This window comes from Cygnus olor, chromosome Z (genome assembly GCF_009769625.2).
Source record: "Cygnus olor isolate bCygOlo1 chromosome Z, bCygOlo1.pri.v2, whole genome shotgun sequence".
NCBI lineage: Eukaryota > Metazoa > Chordata > Aves > Anseriformes > Anatidae > Cygnus > Cygnus olor.
Genome location: NC_049198.1, coordinates 53,139,940 through 53,165,156, shown reverse-complemented (window position 1 = coordinate 53,165,156; position 25,217 = coordinate 53,139,940). Strand labels below are relative to the sequence as shown.

Genomic DNA, 25,217 nt, shown 5'->3' with positions numbered 1-25,217 from the left:
TTTTGTGAATCCCTGAGTATCCGTGCAGCTTTTTGGCAGGCCTGGCATTCCCGCTGCTGTCAGAGGGAGCACCCTCAGCCCTCAGCTCTCCACATCCTCTTGCATTCATGCATGCACTGGCTCCCAGGCTTCCCACTGAAAGAAAGGCTCATTGTCAAATCTCATCCTGTTTTTCACATCACTTTAACTCTGGGCCATTATTTTGGCCACTCGGTTGGCTTTTGCTGACAGAAACAATCGGAGGAAAACACAAAAAGTAAATAAACCTTGGGCGGGGGGGAAGGGGGGAGAGAGACTCGGAAGAACGTAGCAGCCACCTTGGCCCGGAGAAAGTTGAGCAACCCCTGGGGCCGCCCCCGGCCCGGCAGGGGGCAGGAGGCAGCGGCCCCGGGCCCGCCCCGCGGCCCGGCCCCGTCTCGGCGGCGGTGCCCGGCCCCGTGCCGCCATGGCGCAGGGGGAGCCGTGCGGGGCGGCGGCGGCGTGGCGGTGCTGCGGGGCCCACAGCGGGCGGCCGCTGGAGCTGCTCTGCGAGGAGTGCGGCCGCTGCGTGTGCGCCCTCTGCCCCGCGCTGGGCCCGCACCGCGGCCACCGAGCCTGCCTGCTGCCGCATGCTGCCCGGCACCGGCAGGTGGGGACGGGAGGGGAGGGGAGGGAATGGAAGGGAGGGGAAGGGAAGGGAGGGGAAGGGAGGGGAAGGGAAGGGAAGGGAAGGGAAGGGAGGGAAGGGAAGGGAAGGGAAGGGAAGGGAAGGGAAGGGAAGGGAAGGGAAGGGAGGGGAAGGGAAGGGAAGGGAGGGGAAGGGAAGGGAGGGGAAGGGAAGGGAAGGGAAGGGAAGGGAAGGGAAGGGAAGGGAAGGGAAGGGAAGGGAAGGGAGGGGAAGGGAGGGGAAGGGAAGGGAAGGGAAGGGAATGTGCACTTGTGGGCCTGACTGGAGCTGGGAGGCTCGTGGAAGTCCCTGCTTTTACCGTGTTTGCACACTAGTGAGCAAGTTCCTGCATCCAGGCAGCCCCTAAGGGAACGCTGCTGGAGCTGGCTCCTCAGGGCCAGTGTTGAGGGTGCCGCAGGAGCGCTCTTGGAAACAGCTTTCGTTTTCCTCTGTGCAGCCCTGAGTAATGCTCGGTCTGAAACGCCTGGGGCTGGCACCGTGTTTCCTTGTGGCCACCTGTGAGGGTGGGAGTGCCGGGTGATGTGCGTTGCTGGCGGAGAAGGAAGGGTGTGTTTTGCTCTGTTATCTTCACGGGTCTTTGAGGAAGGCAGTGGGGTGCAAATTGCAGAATAGATCGGGGAAGGTTAACACCTAGCAGAGCTCTTGAATCTTTTAAGTGGTGCAGAAACCTTTGGTCAGTCAGGGACAAGACTGGAAAATTGTGGCTGGAAGAGATGTCATGCCCTAAGTTTCTCGGTGTTTCTTTCTCCATGCAAGAGAAACATCTGTCTGCTTGCACATATGTGCCTGTGCCAAGGAGCTTCCAGACATGGACTCTCTGGCTTTTTCCTGCAGCCCATTTCATCTGTCTCTCTCGTAATTGGGTGAAAGATTGCATGCGTCTCTAAAGGAGCCACATGTCAGCAACGCAAACCTGCGTTGCCCACACAGAACCTCGTGGGCTCTGTTTATCCCCCCTGCAGAGTTAAAACGCCACACAGAGCTGGGGATGTCGCGGTGAGTTCACCCGTGTGCCTGGGTCCCAGCTGCAGGACGGGCGCACTGATAGAGCTGTAGCTGTGGAGCTGGCCTGCCCGCTACAGCGGAGAGGCTCTGTGTACATCACCAGTGCACGGGGCTGCCTTGCCGTCAGGTATCACTGATGCCAAGCTGTAAATATTTGTTGTTGCAGCCGTTGGCTACAGCATCGCTGTAGTGATAGTGGGTGTTTCTGATTGCTCTTTTGCACGCCAGGAAGCACCCTGAACATTCAGTGGGTTTTGACTCTAGACAGAGCCCCCTGCTGATGGTCTGGGTGAAAGTGCTTGGTTAGCAGCCCCTCAGCGCTAAATGCGTGAGCATGCAGTCCTGATCTGAAGTATGGTGGGTTGGCCTTATCTGGTCACCCACCCAGCGGCTCTCTCAGCCCCTCTCCTCAATAGGACCAGGGGAGAAAATAAGATGGATAAGCTCCTGGGCTGAAGTAAGGACAGGGACGGGGGATCACTCAGCAATTGCTGTTGACTTGGGGAAGGTTAACTTGATTTATTGCCAATTAAAAATAAAGTAGGATAGTGAAAAGCAAAAACAAAACTAGAAATACCTTTGACACCTTTTCTTGTCTCCCCTGCATTTTTCCCATGCTCAACTTCACTTCTTCACTCTGCGCTCCTTTACCTCCTCCCCCCCGAGCAGCGCAGGGGAACAGGGGAATGGGGGTTGTGGTCAGTCTACAGCACTTCGTCTCCACCGCTCCTTCTCGGTCCCTCCCTGCCCCTGCTCCACGCGGGGTCCCTCCCACGGGATGCCGTCCTTCCCGAACTGAGCCTGCGGGGGCTGCCCGCGGGCAGCAGCTCCTCAAGACCTGCTCCCACACGGCTCCGTACCGCGGGGTCCATCCATCCCCCAGGAGCAAACTGCTCCAGCACGGGTCCCCCACGGGTGGGCGGCAGCTCCCCTCAGACCTGCTGGGCTCTGCTCACAGAGGCCATTCCTGCAGATCCCCTGTTAACAAAACTTTCCCACATAGACCTAGTACACAATGCCATAGATTTCAAGATGAAAGTGTTTTTTTCACCATTGGTTTCCCTGCTGCTTTTGAAGGTGGCATAATTTGTACATCTGTATGTATCTTACCCTTTTAACCACTGGGCAACAGATGAAATGGTGAAATATTTGTTTAATCTCCCTCCAGTGGCCTTGCTGGACAGCCTTATAAACTGTTCCCGTAGTATACTCACTGATAAGGAAAGAAAGTTGGTTTTTACAGATGTTGTTATGAAGCAGTAATTTTATTTATTTATTTATTACTGTATAGGAACTCCTGACACTGTATTTGAAGGATCTAGAAGAGAGAAAAGAACAAGAGGCTGGTAACAGAAGGTGTATAGAGCAAGCTGCTAATGATCTGAAGGTAAAGCATAGCTTCCTTCTCCCCTGGATGGTTGTTTTCCAAGGAGAGACATTTTGCTCTGTCTGTAGCTCTCCATAACCAGACAGCTGTTGCTTCCCAGGAAAGGAATGTTTTTCGTGTGTACATTACAACATACTACTATCAAAGGGAGAGAGGAAGGGAAAGAGTTTCTAAAGGCCTGGCCCTCACCCCCTGCTCAGGCAAACACCTTTGGGAGAACCATGTTGAAATGTCTGTGCAGAGGAATAGTAAATATTCCCACCAACTTATTTTGTTCCGACTTTACTGATGGATGTTGCATTGCACAGAATTGCATTGTTCAGTCTGACTGAATTCAGAGTGTGGTAAACAAGAAAAGCTCTATTAACTTTCCCCTAAGAATGGGGATGTGTGCTAAGCTCCATCTCATTTATAGAGCATGAACTGTCCTTTGCTCCAAGGAGCATCTCTGAACTTCTCTGTTACAAAAATATCAGTAAAAGTTGGAGGAATCTCTGAAGAGCTTTGGACACTGTGGTTTGCTGTCACTTCCTTTTGGATGCTTTCTTTTCCCAGCAGCTCCCTGACCCTAACTTGCTTTAAAAAGGGGACAAAGCGTTGCTACCAAAGGACCAGGTCTGCTGCTTGTAGGAGTTGGTACCGGGCCCAGTACCTGGCCTGGTTACATTACAGCTGAAAACTGTGTTTTTCACATACTAAGCATCACGGAATCTGCTCTCAAGCTTTTTCATTCAGGAGATAAGCAGGAAGATCCTGACTGTGCTTGCCCTTAACTGGGTAAACACTCATTTCTAAAGAGATGCAGCAAATTGGTAAAATTCAACAGAAATATGTCATTGACAGCTGAAATGTTTATGGTCTGTTGAATCTGGGGCGGTCACTCTTCTGCTTCACCTTTAGGCACACGCTGCTATGACCAAAAAGCAGCTGTCAGATAGAATGACTGAGCTCCAGTTACTGCTTCGCGAAGAGGAGAGCTTGGCGAGAAATTTAATTGATGAAAAGACTCAGCAAGCCCTGGAAGCACATGGTCAGCAGGTGGAGTCCTGTCGAGAAAAGCTTGCAGCCCTGGAGACCTTCTCATGTCGAATCAGAGAAACACAGCAGAACAATGACATCATTCAGTTTCTGGAGGTGGTATTGTGTGGTCTCGTTCTGCCTCTTATCCTCATAGTCCCTGGTAAACTGCTCTAGTGGTTAGCCTACCTAACCTGTAGATCGTTCTGTATGTAAGCAGCATCCTTCTCACTGATTTTTTTTTCTTCTTTTTGTTGTTATTTTGGTGAACTGGTTTGTTTCCTGATTTATGAGCTGTTAGGTGTTCGTGCTGTGGCATTGACGTCAGGGCTGTATGAGAACCACGTTAATTTTAAGCATACGTGAAATGAGTTAGGCCTGTCTCCTCATCCTGAAGATTAATGCTGTATCGGGTCTTTCCTTACACAGTGTAACATGAATGTCTGAGGAAAGGCAGCCCTCTCTGGGAACCTGAGGAGGAAGGCTAAATTGGCTCATTCCTTTAATTGCAAAAGATGCCAATCTCCCCGAGCTCATTTTACTGGAGTGCTTTTCTTCTTGCCTACTGATAAATGTCAGCCTCTCTTTCCTAACGGGCTGCTAAACAGTCTGAGCACAGCAAGGGTTGCCTGTTACAGTCCTTATGTTCATTCACGTAGTGATGGAGCTGTCCTTGCCCTCTGGTGTGTGGGAGCTGGCGGGAAGAGTCCATTCGTGCCGCTGTCTGTACTAATCGGAGGATTTGCCTTTCCGCCCTCAGAAATCCATAGAAATCGAGAAGGAAATGCAGGAGCCAAAGAGCCAGCTAGAACAGTGGCATCCGATACCTCTCTCATTTGAGCATGTACTCAACTACTACAAGCATCTCATGACAGTGCTTCAGTCCGTTCTACAGAAACCACTAGAAGCCCGGCTTAAAGAAGGTACTCATGAGAGTGCTGCGAATTTTGCTTCCTCCTGGCCTCCTTCTAAATAAAGTGTGGTTTGTAAGATTCTTTTACTAAGTAAACTAAGCTGGAGAAAGCAAGCATTTCGGGTATGGGTGCTGTTCTCTGACAGCACCGGTGTAATGTTGCTATAGCTGGGGTGATGTAGGAACACGTGAGGTTTCTCTTTCAACTCTTTTATGTCTTAAGATGCTTTTTTTCCAGCCCTATCAGTTATTTCAATATAGATTACTTATCTCCACAGAACTTACGTTATTTTTATCCCTAGACCATCACGCCTACACAATGCAGCTGCTCTGTCCTTTCAGTTACTGTTTAGTGCTGTGACAGAACATCTGCAGACATGGGACATTGGCTACCTCTAGAAATTGAAAGCTTTTTGTAGTTGATACACCTAGTGATCCTTCTGTCTCAGGCACTCTGAAAAAACTCTCTGTTTTTTGGTACTTTAAAGGTGGGTTAACATGTTCTGCTTAGAGGGCCTTTTGTCTTCGAGCTCATATTTCATCCTTAAGGGACCTCTTGCATGATTGAGGCAAGGAGTTCCCTAACACAGAGCCACAAAGCCACATAACCATGGGGGAATCCTGATGCTGGTTGAGTTTCAGGTCAGTAGGGCCACAGTGGCCACAGATTACATCCAGCTACCTTTAATGATCCCATTTTTGAGAGCTGCCACCAAGAACAGTAGAGCAGGGTGCTGGGGGAAGTGTTCTCACCAGACGTGGAAGGTCACTGCAGGATGAGTGGGAAGTTGCTAGACAGTGCCACGGAGGTGCTCTGTGGCTAGTACCTGTAGTTGTCTTAACAGCCTGACTGTGTTTTCACCTGGTGTGTGGAGTGGTTTTGGAGGAATGGCAGGTGCTTGCCTAGGGTTGTGCTGGATTGTGATGTCCTGTGGCATCTTTGGGATCTGGCATCTCTGTGCTATCCAAAGAACATAAAGTAGAAAGTGTGCAGAGTGAGCGTACCTTGTCCAAGAAAAGTAGTACAGATTGTCCCATGAAATTGGAATATGGGGTGTGACTATATAACCTTACTCAGGATGTGGGTGGAATTCACAGCAAAGAGGTAAAACCCAAATAACCTGTCTTGCAAAATCCCCCCTGGTGTTTATTTTTAAAATCTTGAGAGTAGAGCCATCTTCTTCCACTCATAGACTTACCTAAACTGTCCTTTTTCATTTCTGCCCAGACGTTTTCAGCAGCCTTAATGCCACCACAAAGAAGGAGCCTGGAACAATGCTGAAAACCATGTCTCCTGTTGATCGGTTGCTTTTCTTAAAACGTAAGTATGGTTGCACAAAAGCTAGAAGCACTCCAAACACTCATGGCTTAGTCATTGAAGCAGTCAATGAATGTGTGCTACCATTATCTTGAACAGGTCTCTTAAAAGGGCTCCTGCTGTTTGAGAGGAACAAGTTCTCAGCTCTGCTTGAGAGCCAGTACCCTTTTCTGTATCTCAGGTTGGGAAAGAAATTTTAGTTTCTGCCTGTGAAGTCTTGATCCTTTGTTTTTATTCAAAACTGCTGTGAACCAGTTAATGGCTAATTTCGTTTTTTGAAGGCGTTGCTATTTTCCACGTCATTGTGGTCTGTCCTTAACTGTATCTGTCCATCATGTATGGTTGGACCAGATGATCTTGGAGGTCTTTTCCAACCTTAACGATTCTGTGATTCTATGTAGTGTGTCTAGGGACAATCCACAGGTCATCATTTCCTCTGGTGTTGGTAGAGAAGATGTATAGCAAATTGTTTCACCTCTCTGATGGAAAGCTAATTAACATTTCCAGCGGCCTGCAGCAGATATGCTGTGGCTGTTCTTAATCCAAAAGCTGTTTTGTTCCCTGTTAACATGGCATCTGGTGGCTGTGATGTCAGTGGGTCTTTCCATGTTTGCATCATCTCTGCGCTGCAGGATCCAGATTGAGTCATTCACTTTGTAACCGTAACTTGATCTTTTTAGGGTGCTAGGACAGGTAGTACGTGTCAATGAGCTCTAGCCAGAAAGAGAACACTGCAGAGGCTTTTGTCTGGCAGTGAAGTGGGCTCCCAGTCTTCATGAACATCAGTCTTTATCCATCTCCTTCAGGCTGTCTCCTGATGGATTCATAGAGAAAGTACTCCATTTGTTTCGTGTGTGAGCAGACATCTCTTTAAGGGCCAAAAAGACAATATGTCAACTCTATTAAACCTAAAAATAACAAACCTCACTGAGAAAGATGCTGGATGCAGCTGCTCATAGTCCAGCAAAATTGTCAAGCCCTAGTGATAAATGAGTATTTGGAGTTAAAGTCACTTAGAGATGTTACTACTTGGGAAAAATGGCAAGTCTTCCAGTAATCCAAACTCCAGCTGTTTTGCATTATTTTTCTGGTCAAATTCACATCCATGCGCTCATATACTGGCATCCAGATGCCGTTCAGTTCATGGTTTTTTTTTGTTGTTGTTGTTGGTTTATTTTTAAGCAATGGAGGTATTTTCATTTTAGTAGCAATGTATCTATTAGGAACGGATTTTATGAAAATCTAGGTTTTCGAGCAAATTTGACAGACTTTACACCGCTAATTTGCACAGCTTTTCAAGTGCTTTCTCGAAGAGAAGCAGATGCTGAAGCCAGGCCTTTAAAATCATCCCTACTTTCAAGTGACACTTTCAGTCTCTTTTGGTCCTAGAGTCTTCCATGTTCTGTACAAACAGCGTCTCCACCATTCACCTCTTGGAAGGTGACTTGAAGCCAAGACTCAAAGACAGCCAGAGAGACATTGACAAGAGACAATCCTGCAGCACGCTGTTTTTACCTTCGTAATTCCTGTTTCCTGTCTTTTGTCACCAACTGTGCACGCAGGTGGGCGTTAGTGTTTGCAGTGTTCACCCACCTAAAATGCCTATGCAGACCGTATGAAAGCCAGCGCTGGCTTTTCTGACTGGTGCTTCACCCCTGAAGTGTAGTAGAGATCACAACAGTAAGATGTTGCATGTGTGAGACCTACCCCTGTAGTGGTATGCTTTTGGAAGTTTCAACTTGGTGTCTACAGTCATAAGACCAGAATTAAAATTATGAAAGCTTTTTTTTTTTGTTTAGAAAATGTCAATGCTTCTGTTAACACTTGTGCATGTACAGTGCTGTTGGCCTCTCCCTTTTATTGTAGCAAACAGGTACAGTTTGAAGGGGGTAGAATTATCAGCAGTGGGCTCTCTAGCACCTTCACACGCATTTTACACATCAGCAACTCTTTCTGTATGTCTTTCACCCAGACTAAGCAACTGCTTCATTTCTGATAGCCAGGTGTGTGCAGCCCAGACCAAGACGATTTGTTAGCAAGGCTGTGTATAAAACAACAGCTACTGGTGCACCACTGTTTCCTGTATGTTAAATATAGCTAATGTTAGGGGCCACGGCAAGGCAAGGGAGGCGTGGTGTGCAGCTGTATCTTTTAGTCATGACTCGTGTAGTACTTACTTGTCTTTCTGAAACACTACGGATGGGTATAGAGGTCTTTTTCTGGCTTTGTGATTTCCAGTCCTGTAACAGCTGCTTCGTGGTGAAAATATTCTGAGCTGCTGCTGAGTAAGACGGTGAGTTCTAGGGTATAGTTCCAGACTGTGGTTCTTCTTTTGTAAATTACAGGCTAGGTGAAAACTTAGTGCTGTAAATCCTCTGGGAGCTGGTAGGTTGTTCCTTTGGGTAGGTTGTTCTTTTGCTACATACATGCTGCTGCTCCTCTGAGCTGTGGTGCCCCTGTGTGAAACCAACACTTAGCCCATTTTTCAAATGCGATCTCACTGAAATGAGGTCTCACAACCAAAGAGTCTGCTCCAGTGCTCTCTAAAAACCTTAGGCTGTCATCACGCTACCAGTCTCCAACTATTCCACTTAAAAGCAGAAGCTCTGTGTTCATTCCCTACCTAGTTGTATTCTTCTTACCATTTGTTAAACACACATATACTGTTTTTACATATTTGTCTTTTACTGACCTGCTTTAAGGCCTATGCAACTTTGAACCATCAGTGCATGTTGATAGTGCAGTGTTTTCCAATTTAAAAAGTGTCTATTTCCTTACAAAACTGCCGTTTCCAAGCCACTGCCAGCTGTGGGCTCTTTTGCAGGCTTTTTGTAACTCAGGCTTCCTTCATGAGTCACAATAAAGGTAGCAAGTACGTTTATGGTTTTGATTGCAGATGCAAGAACGCCAACCTGGGAGTACGACAGCCTTCATCCTAGGCTGAAGTTGTCTGATGACCGTCTAGTAGTGAGCTGCAACTGGAGGAGGATGTTTTACCCCTGTGGTCCCCAGAGATTCGATAAATTATGGCAAGTGCTAAGCAGAGATGCCTTCCTTTCCGGGAGCCATTACTGGGAAGTTGACCTCCTTCAGGCTGGAACTGGGTGGTGGATTGGCGCAGCCTACCCTTCCATTGGCAGGAAAGGAGACTCTGAAACCTGCCGCCTGGGCTGGAATAGAGCATCGTGGTGCATCAAAAGGTTTGATTTTGAATACTGGGCTTTCCACAAGGGGGAGAGGATCCCGCTCGCGATAGAAGACGATCCTGATCGCATTGGTGTTTTTCTGGATTACGAAGCAGGGATCCTTTCCTTCTACAATGTTACGGATGGCATGGCTCATCTGCACACCTTCCGCTGCAAGTTCACAGAGCCAATTTACCCAGCCTTGAGGCTCTGGGAGGGGTCCATTGGGATACGCAAGCTAACATAAAGAATGAAGTAAAAAAAAGGCTATGTTTCATGGTTTTGGTATGAAAGCCACTTTAGTAGTGATCTACATGAATTACTCTATGTCATATGGAAGATTCGACTGTGATGCTTTTAGAAGGTAATGGTGAAGTTGAAGAAAACCAATTGTTGTTTTTAATGTCTGTGTGTTTTAAACAGGGGAAGTTGACCTGCCATTTATAAGTGATGTCAATATATCACCTAAAGTGCCATACATTATGTTTTTTGTACTTGATTCAAATTTGCAAAATGGAAAAACCCTGGTTAGAATCTGCAAAAAAAGTTTATTACAACTCATATTTGAGCCTGCTGTAATTTTTTTTTTCAGCGCCATCCCCTTATCTGCGTGGAGAGGTTGCAGTTGTGCATCATATTGGGTTTAGTTTGGCTCAAGCTTCAAGTGGACGTATTGCCCAATTTTATAGTTGACGTCAGATTTGGATAATGTGGTTTAATTAAAATTAAGTGGTTTGTACTGAAGTATCATCTCATGGAAGAACTGAATAGAGGCAACGACTGATAGAGAGGTACCTTTAAGCAGAGCTGAAGTGGGAGCTTCTGTAGCCACACTCAGTAGTCATGAGCTGGTCTTGGGTGTCAGAGGCTCTGAAATGGGATTGTCAGTGGCCCTATTCTTCCAGCTTGCAAGGATTACTTTTCATCTGCTGTTTCTATACAGGGATAACGATTTATTCTTTTTCCCAGGCTCAAAGAGTCACAGGGAACAGAGTTCAATCCCATTGGCAGCTGGTCACCAGTGGCTTTCTCCAGGGCTCAATTCTGGGGACAGTTTTCTTTAACATTTTTGCCAACGACCCGTGCAAATGACCAAGTGCAACCTCATAAAGTTTGCAGATGATCCCAAGTTAGGCGGGAATGTTGATCTGCTTGAGGGTAGGAAGGCTTTTCCCGGGAACAGCCTGCCCAGTGAAGTGGTGGAGTCCCCATCCCTGGAGGTATTTAACAGATGTGTGGACATGGCTCTAAGGGACATGGCTTAGTGATGGGACTCCATATGTGAAGTGGATGGTTGGACTTGATGATCTTGAAGGTCTTCTCCAACCTGGATGATTCTATGATTAATTGAAGTCCTGGAAATCTTTGGAGCCTATGTTGGCAGCATTCCCTAGAACCAGCTGTACCACCCCACTGAAGGAGCACTACCACTTGAAGCAAGCAAGGTAATCTTGGGTGGTTCAAATACTAACTGCCCTGAAATCCTCTCTGCTGCTAGCAAAGGCAAGCTCTGACCACATACTGAAACACAAAAACAATAGCTTGTTTTATAAGCTCAATTTATTTTTTAAATTTGTCATTTTAAAAAAAATCTTTTAACAATTGACTTGTTTCTTAATGTAAGGCAAGCATATTGCATCAGTCAGAGCTCACAGACTGTCACAAGCACAAGATTCAAAGACCTCTTCTCCCCGGTTTAAATACAGGACTACAGTCTCCTCAGAACTGAAGAAGGGTAAACATTTTGAGAGTAAACTGCTCACAGGTACAGAAACACAACCATCAAATTCAAAATACTTCACCAATTCATAACCAAGAGGTAGCAAGTTCCAAATAACCGTAACTAGTAAAGGGTTCTGTCACAGACAAACGCAGACAAATTAAAACAATGTGGTTTTGTGCTGACCCAAGCTAGCTGAGAGATGTGTTGTACCTGCTGCCATACATATCCTTCCTGGACAAAGGTAAGGGCAGCAGGCTAATGGGCAGAGGAACTGCATTTCTTACTTGGAAAGTAAGAATTTGTTATGGAAGAGTGGCGTGCACAGAGGAGTACAGACCATCATGCTGTGATCTAGTCGGTGATGTGATCCAGTCGAGCAGCCAACCTCAGCTGTTTCAAAGAGCAATGAGTTGGAAAACAAAAATCCCAATGCAGTGCCTTTGCTTATTAGTCTAGAAAGGAGGCTGCTGAATCTTTACCAGCATGAGAAGTTGCCCCCAAATACAAATTCAGATACCCCAATGCACTGCAGAAATCATGAGGATGCCAGGATTCAGTCAGCTGATGGTGGATGCTTTTGCCAATTTCTGGATGCATTGGTTAAACTTAGTTCCACTGATCCATCTTGGACCAATTTTTCCCCTTAACCTGTCCAGCTTGCTCTCTTGTCTTTCAGTTCACAAAAAAGTACAAAAAGGCTTTCTCTGCTCGTTACATGGGGGCTTTCTACCCATCCAATTTACATTTCTTGGAACTGTCTCTTGAGAAGGTACGGCCATGCTGGAATCTAGTTTTCTCAAGGAGCTGTTTTTTTCCCATAGTGGCTTTACTGAATAGACAGTTATCTTCCTTCACTGTAATGCTTCATTTCAACTTTGTCCACCTTAGGCAGGTTCCTGCAAACCCTTTATCTTGAGATTTCTTTTTAAATCTTAAGACATACCTTGAGAAAAATCCATCGGGTTGTATGTGTAAAGTTTTCTGTTAAGTTTATGTAACCTTGCACTTGTCTGCATTTAACTCCAACTAGCATCCTATTTTTGCAGGGATGAGGAAAGTGATGGAAGAGAGAGGGAAACATTAAAAGATATAGCACTATGACAATTTAAAGTGTAGACAAATCATTAGGATTTAGTGTATTCTTACCAGAAAAGGCAAACTGGAAGGCAGCAGACCTTGGTCTCTGATTTGGCAGAACTCCGAAATAATCTAGGTTAAGTGGAATGGAAAAGGAGTATGGTATTTTCTAGACACACTGATACACAGTTTCTAAAAATTGCTCTTCACAATTTATATCCCCTTGCTGCAAAAACTTCCTGGTAACTGGATCTGGAAAATTCTAATCTGGTTAGATCCTTTCTTCTAATCTACCATGCTGCTATACTTAAATATGTTGTGCAGTAGGGCAGGCCTACATCATGAAATGTGTAACAGAGTACTTTGGTTTAGCACTTTACTTTCTTGACGTGATTTTCTACTGCCTGCTCAGTGATGGTTTCATCTTCTTCAATATGCTTTTTAACCTTCTGGCCCAGCAGATCGAAGATGGCTTCTGGGGGAAATCCCTTAGGCTCTCCCACCTTCACTGTCAGCATGTCAAGGGTCAGTATGGTACCTTCAGGAATTGTCACCTTCGCCACAACAGACTTCCCCAGCTACAGGGGAGAAAATAAAAAGAAAGTTTAAGTCAAACACATTCCTAGACACAGAATACCAAAAGAGGTTGAAAAAAAAAAAAAAATCTGCAGTTACTTGGGAAGAGGTTGTGTGGACTGCTCTCCCCATTGGTTACTTCTTAGTCCAAATTAAGTTTGAGTTAGCATGAAAGCCTTCACTCTAACAAGGCTGTCAGGAAGATCTAAACCCATTCTGAAATCAGACAATGTCTCACTGGAATATCCCAGAAATAGAATAGAGAGAATCTCATTAGACTGACTAGTATCCTAGCTTAGTGCAAAAGCAGCTCACATAGAGTCATACACAACTATAACTCAACTTAGTTACTCACTGGATGATATGCATAGAACTACACTATGCTCAAAATTGCCAGCATTATGGTTTGGTAAAAATAGTTAAGAAATAGCACTTTACAGAAAACAGTAAGTCTGCAAAGAAGTTGTGTGGTAAGCATTATCGGTGTGCATGCTGTTACTTAGCAGCAGAAAATTTAGAGTGCAGAGGCAGAAACACTGCTGCAATAATTGAGATATTGACTATAAACCTAAGTATGATGTGCATATTATCAAGCTGTTTTTTCTGAATTGTATTGGTTTCATGTGGCAAGAGATTGGTAGCATGGGGGCTGCAGGAGTGGCCTCTGTGAGCAGAGCCCAGCAGCTGCCCCATGTCAGACCAGAGCCAGCTCCAGACAGCTCCAAAGGGACCTGCTGCTGGCCAGAGCTGAGCCAGGGAGTGACGCTGGGTGGGCCTCTGGGAGAGCAGATTGAGGGAAGGGGGAAAACTGCTGTGCTACAGCAGCTGGGAGAATGAGGATTGTGAAAGTGTGAGAGAAGCAGCCCTGCAGCCCCCCAGGTGAGTGCAGCAGGAGGGCAGGAGGTGCTCCAGGCAGGCAGCAGCAGTTCCCCTGCGGCCTGTGCAGGGAGAGGCCCCTGGTGGAGCAGGCTGTCCCCCTGCAGCCCACGGGTCCCACACGGAGCAGATCTCCACGCTGCAGCCCCCCCGTGGAGGAGCCCCCGCTGGAGCAGGTGGATGTGGCCTGGAGGAGGCTGCGGCCCATGGAGAGCCCCCGCAGGAGCAGGCCCCGGGCCGGAGCTGCAGCCCGTGGACAGGAGCCCCCGCAGCAGGAGCAGGGGGTCTGGGGGGAGCTGCCGCCCACCCGTGGGGGACCCGTGCTGGAGCACTTTTTAGTTTGCTTTTAGTTTCTCACTGTGCTAGTCTGCTAGTGATAGGCAAAAAATTACATTAATCTCCTTATGCTGAGTCTGTTTTGCCTGTGACAATAATTGGTGAGTGATCTCCCTGTTCTTATCTCAACCTTTGAGCCCTTTCCATCGTATTTTCTCCTCCTTTTCCTTTGAGGAGAGGGAGTGAGAGAGCAGTTGTGGTGGAGCTCAGGTGTCCAGCAGGGTAAAGCGACCCTATGAATATAGAGTTACTAGCTGTCAGTCTCAAAGACTTTCAGCTGTACGTGAAGCAAAAGCAAAAGTTACCTTTTCATTGCAAGCCATTTCACAAGGCAGGAGTTGTTTAATTGGAGAACCCATTGCTTTTTCCACAGTACGGATGGCTTTCACTAACTCTGCAAGTTCATTTGGCTCCAGGGATGCTTGGTGGTCACTTCCTTTCCACGTTTTGTCAAGAGTCACGTGGCGTTCCACTACTTTAGCACCCATAGCCACAGCTGCCACTGAAATGGCGATGCCAGTTTCATGCCCCGAATATCCAATGGGGATATCAGGAAAAGCTGATTGATATGCCTGGAATCATGACAGAGTTGGTCTAAATTATCAAGGTAGCAATTTCAGAGATGGAGCAAGTTTAACAACGATAACTGCAATGAAAACATGGACAGTCACTGTGCCACTAAACAGGTGGTTGGTTATGCTTGAGATGATTTTTTTTATTGAACAAGTCATGCATTACCAACCATCTTGTTTTAGCAAGTTCATTGGGATTATCAATACTGACAATGAAAGACATACGTTCTATTCTTCAATTTCTCTTATACTTTTCTTTTTAATTTAGTTGTACTCTTCGAGGTCTTCAAAGCCTACATCACTGCAAATTACACTGATAAAGTAGTGCTTTATTTTCATCCAAGGACCCAATGGACAACTTAACTTGTATCCAGAGCAGGTTCTACACCTCCTACTATTTCAAATCTGAGGCAGTCCTTTCTGCAGCACATAGAGGAGTTATCCAGTCTTACAAGCAATTAAATGCAGTCATGTTCTACTGAAACTAAAGCTAGGCAAATGTTTGAACACCAGCCAATTTCGGAACCTTTTCTTGCATTAGCATCAGGCATACACAAGTAATATTTTCAGCAAAGGCAACTATAATCCATTTCCTTTGCAGTTCTCATATTCACACGAAGCCTTTTCAATGAAAGTTTCTGGTCTTGTCGCCTGTTTAGAGTCATGTTCTCAATTACATGCACCTTCTTGGAGGTAACTGTGTCACTTTTCTTTCCACTGCAAAGCGCAGGGTGACACTTCAACCTCCTGTTTCACTCTGTTTAATTGCACATGCCCCAACAGTAATATACCTTATCATATTCTTCAAAGCTGAGTTCTGCTAAAAGAGGATCTAATTAATAATTTCACTTCAATGTTTGCATGAATTAGAGGAACATGACACTCATCTGACTTCTCAGAAGTGCATTCCAGCTTGCCCAAGATCTGGAAATATAACGCAATAGAAATACATAGCTCTTCTCTGGTACCCTACCCATGGCACTCTCGGTTATTCACTGACCGATATAACACGGAGATTGACATCCTCTGGCTGAAGCGGGTAGGCACTGGTGCATTGCAGGAAGCAGAAGTTTGGATTGATGGGCTTCACAATCTGATAAACCTGCTGCATCGTGTTCATCGACTGCATCCCACTGGAAATCACCATTGGGCGTCCTAGCCATTAAAAAAAAAATGGTTTGCCCCAGATCTCAAGTTTAGGTCCATAGGAAAGCTACAAAAGCTTATTTGAAATTCTTGCAGTGAATTAATTCAATTGAACTGGAAAAAGAAGGTGGGTGAATCTTTTTTTTTTTTTTCTTTTTTAAGATGTTTTCCAAAATCAAGTGGAGGAAATATGTAATAATTGAGCTATTGAGACAAAGTGATGTTTACCAAGACTGCTCGAAAGAAAATGCTTACCTTTCTTTGCAGTCTTTTCCAAATACGGAAAATTGTTTGTATCTCCTGATCCTACTTTGAAAAATGGAACATCCAGTTCATGTAGAAATTCCACAGCCATCTGCAAGAAAAAGAAATCACTGCTTTTCACCACACCACTTCAGCTGGGTCAGGAACAGACAAGAACTACCATGCTGTGTTAAAACAAACAAACAAATAAAAGCAACCCAACCCTGCAAAACAGTAAAAGCAAAGCTTAAGTAAATAGGGCACATATATACACAGCCCCCCAAACTGTACTTCTCACAAATCAATGGTATCAGGTACAAAAAAAAAAAACAAAAGGTCAAATAAATCAAAAGCAGATATACCATTTTGCTTCAGGAGGTTGGTCTGCAGGTTAACATTTCAGAAACTCTGAGCCCATCAAAGGACTAGATTTTAAGATACAGCATAGACAGTGTGGCTGGATTTGTCAGATGCCTTGTGGCATGTCTATAAGCATTAAGCCTGACTTTCTGAGGCTGTTATCAAAAAACTCTTGATACAATCAGAAGGCAAATAGTAGGAATTTATTTTACACAGATTTTGCACAGGTTTTTTATTAGGTTCCCTGTCTCAGGGCAGTCTCTTTGGTCTCCTGGCCATAGCTGGTCAAGCCTGCTCTAGGTACAGCACCTTCATACAGCCGTGCTCCCCTGCTCCTCTAACTCCCAGGCAGGGCTCTGTGGGCCATGGCACTCTTGCTTGATTTTACTGGCACTACGAGGAAGAGTAACTACCTGCAGATGGGAGTTAGCTCCCTGAAGAGGGAATGCACTGCAGGCACAGAGGCAGTCTTCCTGCCTCACATCTGCAGTTCAGAGGTATTAAACCACAAACAACACTTAAAACTACAGGTAGCTTTCCTGAACAGCTCTGTCACTCTGAACAGTCATGCAAGTATTCTGCTGCCTTTTGACTCTAAGAAGAAACCTCTCACCAGCTTCGTCAGTCTAGCTAATCTGTTTGCAATGGCTGATCCCCCTCAGTTCCCACCATATGTAAACTTCTGCACCTAGCTACTTGCCATGTCACTATTTGTGGAAAAAGTTAATGCTCCCTTTCAAAGAACAAGTAACCCACAGACATGGAAAAATCGTGTTTGCAAATCATCTATCCAAAAAGAAAGCCACAATGGATTGTCTTCTATGAGCAACATCCAAAAATAAATATGTGCCAAAGAAAAGACAGTTTATTCAGACCTTAATTACACTCTGCCTCCTTCTAAGAATGTGTGTGCTATATTTGAGACAATTCAGGAATTATTGGAGGTTCCATTAAAATTAGTATTGCATCAGTAAGTAACCTTTTGAAAATAAGTATATTTAATGAAAAAAAAATCCCAAACATATCACAAGCAACATTAAAATTCTTCATTCACATTTAGGCAAAACAATTAAATAGTTACCTAACTTTGTCTCCCTTTCAATCTCTCCCCACACATTTTTAATTTCTTTGCCTCGTTCCTTGTCACAGCCAAATTCACTTAGTGCCAGAGAAAGACACAGGTAATGTTCAAAACAGATTCGCACCTTCTTCAGTCTAATTTTTCTATAATCATTATGATGCAGATTCAATTGCTTGTGTCTAGGATGCATAATGCCTCTTTAATATGGTTTATTCACTAAGATGCATTGTGCATGAAGACATATTAAAAAGCCACCGATCTAATCAGAAGAGACTGCACAAAATGAAGTATGACATATGGACCCAATATCTAATGCCACTCTTCATAAGGTGACTGTCTCACGGAATTGGCAGCTTTCTTGTAGGAGATTCAAGGAACAGGACCAGCTTGAGCATCAGGGTTGGGCCAAATGACCCCCAGAGGTCCCTTCCAGCCTCAACCAGTCTGTGATCCTGTGTAACTTCAAATAGCAGGGACAACATTAAAGGGAGTGGTTCAACAGGATCCTGTTCCGTCTCCAGTACACACTGGAGCAGAGCAGATAAAGGAGTTACCCACAGTCTTTGTATTTACGTCACACATTGCTTCACAGAACTTCCTCATACAATTAAACACACAATTTAACCTCTTCAACTTACCTGGAGCTCCAGAGGTTATGATCAATTCACAGAAGCTAACGTTCTCAAGGACTTGCTACATCAATCTATGCAAAGTCTGCAGTAAGTCTGAAGATGGTGAGCAGAAATACTACCAGAAGTGTCAGCAGCTGTATAAAGTAACTGCTGTTCAAAAAAGGATGCCCAAGTATGTATCAGTGCTGTTAACTATCTGATGAGGCCACAGGCTCAGAGAAGCACAGCACCTTGAGATAAAGAGAGATCTTAGAGGTGGAAAGCGATATTAGCTGCTGTATATGAAAGAAAGATGTTCTGCATGTCACTACAGCCTGTAGAAGGAGGAGGTTTTTAACATCAGAAAAGAAAGGGTGTGATTTTTTCATCCCAAAGGCATGCGGGTGTTTAAGATCTCAGGTACAGAAGTCTGAGACTACTGGATGTAATTGTTCTTTTACTGAAGGAAAAGATGGAGTAGGTGTTGTTATTCAGCTGGTCCCTTAGACATGAAGGCACCAATACAATAAATATCACAACGCTCTCTTTTCCCTGATCTATTTCTGAGCCCATGGCATTGGGCTATTCCGATACATGCAAAACACCTGCTTGTCTATCAGACGTCTGAAGTAGTTTTTGATGGTGTTATGGTGTTCGGCAGCTGCACTCTCAGCTGGGGCACAGCAATTTTGGTCCATAGGACAGTCTGTTAACAGAAACAGTGGGAATAGCCAGAGAACTAGAAAAGACAACGTAAGAAGCTTCAAGGGATTGGAACTGCTTAGTCCAGAAAAATATATAAAAAAAAAAAAAAAGGGAGAGTGAGAAAAATGTAATAATAATGTAATAATGGTGTTTGAATAACAAGGAGATAGGAGAATAAAAGTATGAACTTTTATGTTAGATGAAGAATTATAAGAAAGGAGATTAAGCTGGTATCAGGAATTCTCTCTGATGGTAGGGAAAGAAAGGCATTGAACAGACCACCTGAGAATACTAGATTAATCCCATCCTGGATAAGGCTACATGCAAAATGACAGGGATGATCGTTTGCCTGCCTTATGCAAGAGTGGCTGGCTTGTTTCTGGAAGCTCTCGTTCAGTTTGTTTCTCTATTATTTTCTAGGCCACAAAGAAAACTAGAACAATACATAATCTTCAATCTGTGTTAAGGTTTAACTGTTACCTGAACTTTCCAGTTTACACATTTCAATTGTAGACTGCATTTATCAATACTGTAACTAACATCGTTTTGAGGTAGGCAACAAGCAAGAATTAAAGATTTCTACATCTTTCAAGGGGGAACAGCAACAGATGAGCTTCATGGAGTTTCCAGGCTGGTGGCTGACTGCCCAAAAACCCACTGACAAAATAAGTAAATGTTTCAAGAATAACAGAGCAAGGTGAAGATCTTCTCTACCTTGATTAGTAAAAGAAAAAGAAATACATTTCTTCTGCTTAGAAACATGAACTTAGTAAACAGAAAGAAAGAAAGAAAAGACACAAACAACAGGCATTAAGAACGGAATCTAGTTCAAATACAGAGGAGAGTTTGAAGTTTTGGAGCTGATACAGCAGACAAAACTGGATAGCAGTCAGATTGCCCTTTTGATCTAAACTCTCAAAGTCTTGATTGTTTAAGGAGTTCAGCTGAGGCCTAGTCTCTAATATAATGTACTGTGCATACGTACTTCAGCGTAAATGGCAGTTCTTCTGAAACACTCAGCTGTCTAATCAATCAGAATAGTGACACAAGTGAACTGACAGAAGTACCTTTACTCCAATTTCCTCATTTACAAACTCAACGTCCACACATACTTGGTATTCTTTTTATGTCAGAACTATAGCGCATAAGTAACAAGCAACAGACACAATAGCTGGATTCTCCCTGTCATTGCAGTATGGCTTACGTACCTCGTCCATGCCAGAAGCTGTGAAGAAAATCCCTATTTCCTCAGCGTATTTCTTTAGCTCTCTGTATTGGTCATGGCTAAACTCCAAGTGGCGCTTGTGTTCCCCGTAGGTCTTTCCCCAGGAGTGTTTAGAGGTATAGGGTCTCTCTAAGGCTTTCTTGTTGAACTTGTACTCCAGTTCGCTCTTCTGAAACTTCGCACAGTCTGCTCCACATTCCTGCAAAAGAAGGTGGTGCACACTCAGTGGCAGTGCAACCAGAAATGCACTTGTCCTAGGACTGAGCACACAAGGCCTGCGCAACTAATGCTGTCACCTGCATTTCAGTTTTCACATTTATCATTGTACCGATGGCATAATGGTGTGAGCACCGAGTGACAAAGGAGCCCCCCACGTGCACCCTTTTATTTCAAAATGCCTGCATGCTTGGTAGAAAAGCAGTCCAGAAATAAATCATACTGAAACTACAACACTGACCCTCCTCTTGCCACGCTTGCCAGTTCCTCAACTCAGCTGCCGCACGCTAATTTTACATGGGAGTGCCAGGCCTCTGTAGGGCAAGGACCGCGAACCTGAAAGCTGCCTGGGATGACGCCTGTCGCAGAGCCAACCTCTCACTACTCTGCTCCACGCCAGCACCAGCAGTCGCGGCTGCGAGCACAGCATGACTTCTCCTTCGGCGGCGACATGCCGGTTCTGAACACAGCCTAACGTGTATCATGCTACAGTATGTCTAATGCACGTCTAACACGCGTGACACGTCCCCACGATGTCCATGGGAGGCACCTCGGCGGCTGCACACGCTCTCCGCTGGCTGAGGGCGCCCGTCCCGCCCCGCCCGGTCCCACCTTGGCCATGCGGATCATGCGCTTGGCGATGTCCAGGTCTCCCTGGTGGTTCTGCCCGATCTCGGCGATGATGAAGCACGGATGGTCGCCGCCGACGCGCCGCCCGGGGCACAGCTCGAACTCCCGCGACATGACGGCGACAGCACCGCCGACCTAGGGACGGACGGACGGACGGACGGACGGACGGACGGACACACCGACACACGGACCGACAGACCGACCGCGGCCGCGACTGCGCCGAGGGGACCCGCCCCGCCCCGCGCCGCTCCGCCCCGCCCGGCCGCGCTGGTAATGGCGGCGGTGGCGGTGGCGGCAGGGGGCGCCGGCGGGGTGCTCGCCGCCATCGGGCCTCACGGGGCGGACCTGAGTCAGGCACGGGGCTGGGGGGCGCCTGGGCCGGGTTGGAGTTGTTCACCTAACCAACACGGTCGTTCGTGTCGTTTTTGCTTTCCTCACGTGGGAGTGCACCTTGTGGAAACCAGAATTTCTGCTGTGGGAAAAAAAAAAATGTAAAAAACTCTTAATTCCTTTTCTCTTGAAACAAAACTGACTCAAATGTCGATGTGTTGCTCTGTTTTTGACCGAACGTCATTGTGCGACAGAATATTTTTACAGAAATGTTTATAAATGCTACACGCATATCCCCTCTTTCCACTCAAACTTCTGTTTTTCTCATCAGCTACCTGCAACCTAGCTGGGATACTTTGCTCAAGACAGCAGTTACCTTCCTCCAGAGCTTTAAGGATAAAAGGCATTCTAATGAACATTTGTAGGAGGAAAGAAAAGTTGATTGTTAAGCCTGAGGAACAAGCTTCTGTGTAAAAGGAAGCAGGTTATGCAGATCAGTTATACTAACGGAATATATTAATGAGCAGTTTGTTTGCATTTATGTCATGTAGTGGTTTAAGGCTGTGTTGGGCAACTACATATTAACTCCAAGAAAAACAAAAGCAGAACTATCTGTTGTGAAGTAAAGTGTATGAATCAGGAACTAAACCAAACCAAGCTGTGCTGCGTGGACAGAGTCCGCCCAGAGATCCAAGTGATCTCAGGAGAAGGTGATAAATAGTTCCCGTTTCTTCCTTCCTCTGCTTTTCTCTTGACTGAACCTGATAAGGCTGGAAAACATTGAATTGCTTGTTTACTTACATTAGCCACAGAGTATTTTTTTATATAAAAATGTGTATTTTTGGATAAAAATGATGAATTAACAGTTCTGAAAAAAAAAAGGAATACTTCCTGTGTTCAGAGATTTTCACATGGTTAGCTATTCCACATTCCTGTCATTCCTCCAGAGTATATGGCTTACTTTCTGTCTTCCCCCAGTATCTCCCTCACTCTTTGGAAAAAAAAAAAAAAAAAAGCCATGGGCCTGTAAAACAAACAAACAAACAAAAAAATCTCCTGGACATTCAGTCTCACTTGGCATTTTTAAACATTTAGGAATGGCAATACTGGCACCCATGAGAGATAATGAAAGAGCAGCCACATTTCATGGAGCCAGCTGCATAAAATCATTTATCCTGGAGCTCTCCTTCCAAGCAAACGTTTGGAAGGTTGTTATTAATGATCCTGTCAAGATTATTGCTGTACTTCCCTAATTTAGTTACCCCCTCTGTGATAACTAAAAGACAATGTTGAGGTGGTGAATTAAGGATGGGTAAGGCAGTTTGTGGTTACCTGACACAAGCTGCTGGAGAGCTGCAAAGCTTGGTGTTGATGGAATAGAGCAAACAAACAAAACTAAACCAAAAAAAAAAAAAAGCCACAGAAGTTAAGATCTAATGTTCTGGATATAATGGAGATGCACAGATGATGAGGAATTATCACTGTTGGAAGCTGCTGTCTGTGTTACGTAAGGAGCTCAAATTACTGGTTATGCCAGTTCACTTAAACAACCAAAATCACTGCAAGATAGAAGAGTCCTTGCAGGTTTTTTCTGTTGACCCTAATCATTAACCCTTATACAACCAAAGAACACCTGCAGATTTTGCTGGAAGTATGAGGCTCCTAGCATGGAAAAGAGGCCACACCAAGTGAATTGCTGGCGGTCATGGTAGGGTTAAGCTTGGAAATGAGGCTGTCAGAATACCAGCAAGGTTTCTGTGTACTGGTGATGGAAAACACCGAACTGCAGCCGTCTCAACTGTTCTGCTGCTGCAAGTCCTGGTGTTGTAAAAAAAAAAAAAAAAAAGAAAGAAAAAAAAAGCATTCCTACTCTAAGAAACTAGGAAAGAAGTTCACAATTTTGGTGTGTGTCTGTGAATATTTTGAAAAGCTGAATGTTTTTGATTAGGGGATGTTGTTCTACATTTTTAAACCGAGGATGGTCTTGCTTTCGCCTTGTATTCCAAGTGATGGCAGTGCATTAATTTTGTAAGGAAACTTACTATGCCAATGAAACTTAAACTGTGACACTTTGATAGGTCATACAGCTTGGTTTTTAATATCTAGATTTACCGTGGTAACACTAGAGAAGTATAGAATGTGTTTATTTGCATCCATCTAACACAAAAGAAAAAAAAAAAAACATATCAGAAGTCTCAAGAGATTTAAGAAAAGAAAGGGCCATCACCACTATAGTAAGCGAATGGGTTAGAAAACTGATAGAGGCAGGGAAAAAGGAAACAATGAAACAATTTTCTCCTTAAAAGTACCTTCGTGGGCAAGAGAAGGAACATTAATTTAGCAGAGTTATATGTATTGATCAAATAAGCCAGGGCAAGGTTTGCTATCTCCAAGGTCCTGAGTATCTGTATGATAGTCTTGTGTTTTGGTAAACTCCAAAGAACAACTTTTTCAGGGATTTAGCCTACTTTCTCGGCCCTCCTGAATCCGTGCCTCAACTAGGCCATACGGAGGCGCTGGAGAAATAATTTACACATACTACTGCATTCTGACAAAGGCTGCCTCTGAGACTCCAAAAACACCTTGTGGCAGATGTCAGACATATTTCTGCTGTTGTGGGCCTATCTGCAGAGTTTTAATGGAACTGAAAATCGGTAATTGCATTTATTATGATTTTGTGGTACGTGGTTTTTTGTTTTTTTTTTTTTCAGGGTGAAGCTGAATTGTGTCTCCAAGGCTGTACCCACGCATACCAGATACTGCCCTTTGTACCGCTGTAGATAGAGAAGCGTAGTAGGTCGTTCTGCTGCTGTGTCTATTCCTGTGCAGAGGAGAACGGCGTCCTTCTGAGGACTGCAGTAACAGTGATTACTTGAACACAACAACCACATTGCTATGATATGATATGAAACCCAGCCTAAAAAGCGACCTCAGCTTCAAACCAGGGGTGCCTCTGAGCTAACAGTATACCATGATACAACACCTCAGTGCTGAAGTGACACACAGAATGGATGCAGCTTTTTACAATGCGCTGAGACCTGTAAACGGCAGTGGGAAGAGGACACTGAATAAACACCATTTTTTGCTTTGTCTGCTTAGGCATTGTAGAGCAAATATATTTTTTTTTAGCTAACCTGTGAGTAAGAAAGAATGAGTTAAAAGACAGGTTTGTCACTATCTCTGCTACTCAGCAATATCACATCTTAAAGAAAACAGCAGATATATAAAGAGCAGGCACACGTATCCATTTCCTGGCTGTTTCATAGCCAGGAAAGTTTCCTGATAACTGAATCTGTACTAGTCATTTCTACCAGTCAGTTACATTGACCACTGTTACGTGTGGATACAAATGCAGGCACAGCTTCTTTAGGGGTGCTGAGCCACTAGAGATCTGAGTGCAATACAGTCCCATTTTATCCTACAGAAACATTTACATTTTGTGTAATGGGTAGTACATACTTTGTATGTTTCTGAACAGGTTCAAGAGACAGAATAAAAACTTAAAAGTATGTTGCAGGTATAACTAAAACACCCAATAATGGGCCACAATATCGTTTGAGGAATTAGAGTGGGTTGCAAACCACAGCATGGACAAACTGAATGTAAAGGCTGTAAAAATAACTAGCCATTTATTTATAACTAGTCACCTCACACTCATTGTTGGATGTACAAAACAACTTGGGAGTGTAACTTTAACACAGAATGCATATGAACGCTGAGAATAAGTTCCCCACAAAATTTGCTGATTGAAAGAACAGTTCATTAAGAAAGTATTTTTTTAATTGTAGTATTTGGAGTGACTTCTGAAGCAAACCTCTAAAGTGCTAGGTCTCAGTGAATGTCAGTTTACACTCCAATATGCTATGTGTGCTTATAAGACATAACTACAAGTAACCAACGTGTCTCAGCCCAAAGCCCCGGATTTCTCATCAACATTCAGTAGGTTCTCCCTGTACTAATGCTCACCGGCAGCTCCACAGAACAGGCACACCCCTCCTCCTTGGGGCAAGTTCCTTCT

General features: G+C 44.7%; 2 protein-coding genes and 1 long non-coding RNA gene across 4 annotated transcripts; 2 read left to right on the top strand and 1 right to left on the bottom strand.

The window, feature by feature from the left end:
* The first annotated feature begins 398 nt into the window (after window positions 1-398).
* Window positions 399-10,053, top strand: TRIM14 (tripartite motif containing 14). 2 transcript variants are annotated; one of them, XM_040540068.1, is made up of 6 exons: window positions 402-628; window positions 2,964-3,059; window positions 3,960-4,193; window positions 4,837-4,999; window positions 6,218-6,310; window positions 9,204-10,053. In XM_040540068.1, exons 1-6 carry the CDS (start codon window positions 446-448, stop codon window positions 9,737-9,739), a joined length of 1,305 nt encoding a protein of 434 aa, XP_040396002.1. In that variant the 5' UTR covers window positions 402-445; the 3' UTR covers window positions 9,740-10,053. The 2 variants fall into 2 exon arrangements, with proteins under 2 accessions (XP_040396004.1, XP_040396002.1); XM_040540070.1 differs by lacking the exon at window positions 3,960-4,193 and having other exon boundaries at window positions 399-628.
* Window positions 10,054-11,034: 981 nt separating this feature from the next.
* Window positions 11,035-21,114, bottom strand: NANS (N-acetylneuraminate synthase). Its single transcript, XM_040540071.1, has 6 exons — window positions 20,852-21,114; window positions 20,007-20,222; window positions 16,054-16,153; window positions 15,653-15,807; window positions 14,386-14,652; window positions 11,035-12,870 (listed from the first exon to the last, which is right to left on the bottom strand). The coding sequence occupies exons 1-6, from the start codon at window positions 20,981-20,983 to the stop codon at window positions 12,661-12,663; spliced, it is 1,080 nt and encodes a 359-aa protein (XP_040396005.1). The 5' UTR covers window positions 20,984-21,114; the 3' UTR covers window positions 11,035-12,660.
* Window positions 21,115-21,119: 5 nt separating this feature from the next.
* On the top strand, window positions 21,120-24,294 carry LOC121061356. Its single transcript, XR_005815055.1, has 2 exons — window positions 21,120-21,909; window positions 23,911-24,294. It is a non-coding gene; the product is annotated as an uncharacterized LOC121061356 (long non-coding RNA).
* Window positions 24,295-25,217: the final 923 nt, after the last annotated feature.

What these genes read in the sequence shown, in the direction of transcription:
- TRIM14 (XM_040540068.1), top strand. Translation starts at nt 446, where the DNA reads ATGGCGCAGGGGGAGCCGTGCGGGGCGGCGGCGGCGTGGCGGTGCTGC. An exon ending in AAGCTGCTAATGATCTGAAG is followed by an intron (nt 3,060 to 3,959) that starts GTAAAGCATAGC and finishes CTTCACCTTTAG; the next exon opens with GCACACGCTGCTATGACCAA. An exon ending in ACATCATTCAGTTTCTGGAG is followed by an intron (nt 4,194 to 4,836) that starts GTGGTATTGTGT and finishes TTCCGCCCTCAG; the next exon opens with AAATCCATAGAAATCGAGAA.
- NANS (XM_040540071.1), bottom strand. Translation starts at nt 20,983, where the DNA reads ATGTCGCGGGAGTTCGAGCTGTGCCCCGGGCGGCGCGTCGGCGGCGAC. An exon ending in TCAATCTCCGTGTTATATCG is followed by an intron (nt 14,653 to 15,652) that starts GTCAGTGAATAA and finishes TCATGATTCCAG; the next exon opens with GCATATCAATCAGCTTTTCC. An exon ending in AAATGGCTTGCAATGAAAAG is followed by an intron (nt 12,871 to 14,385) that starts GTAACTTTTGCT and finishes TCTCCCCTGTAG; the next exon opens with CTGGGGAAGTCTGTTGTGGC.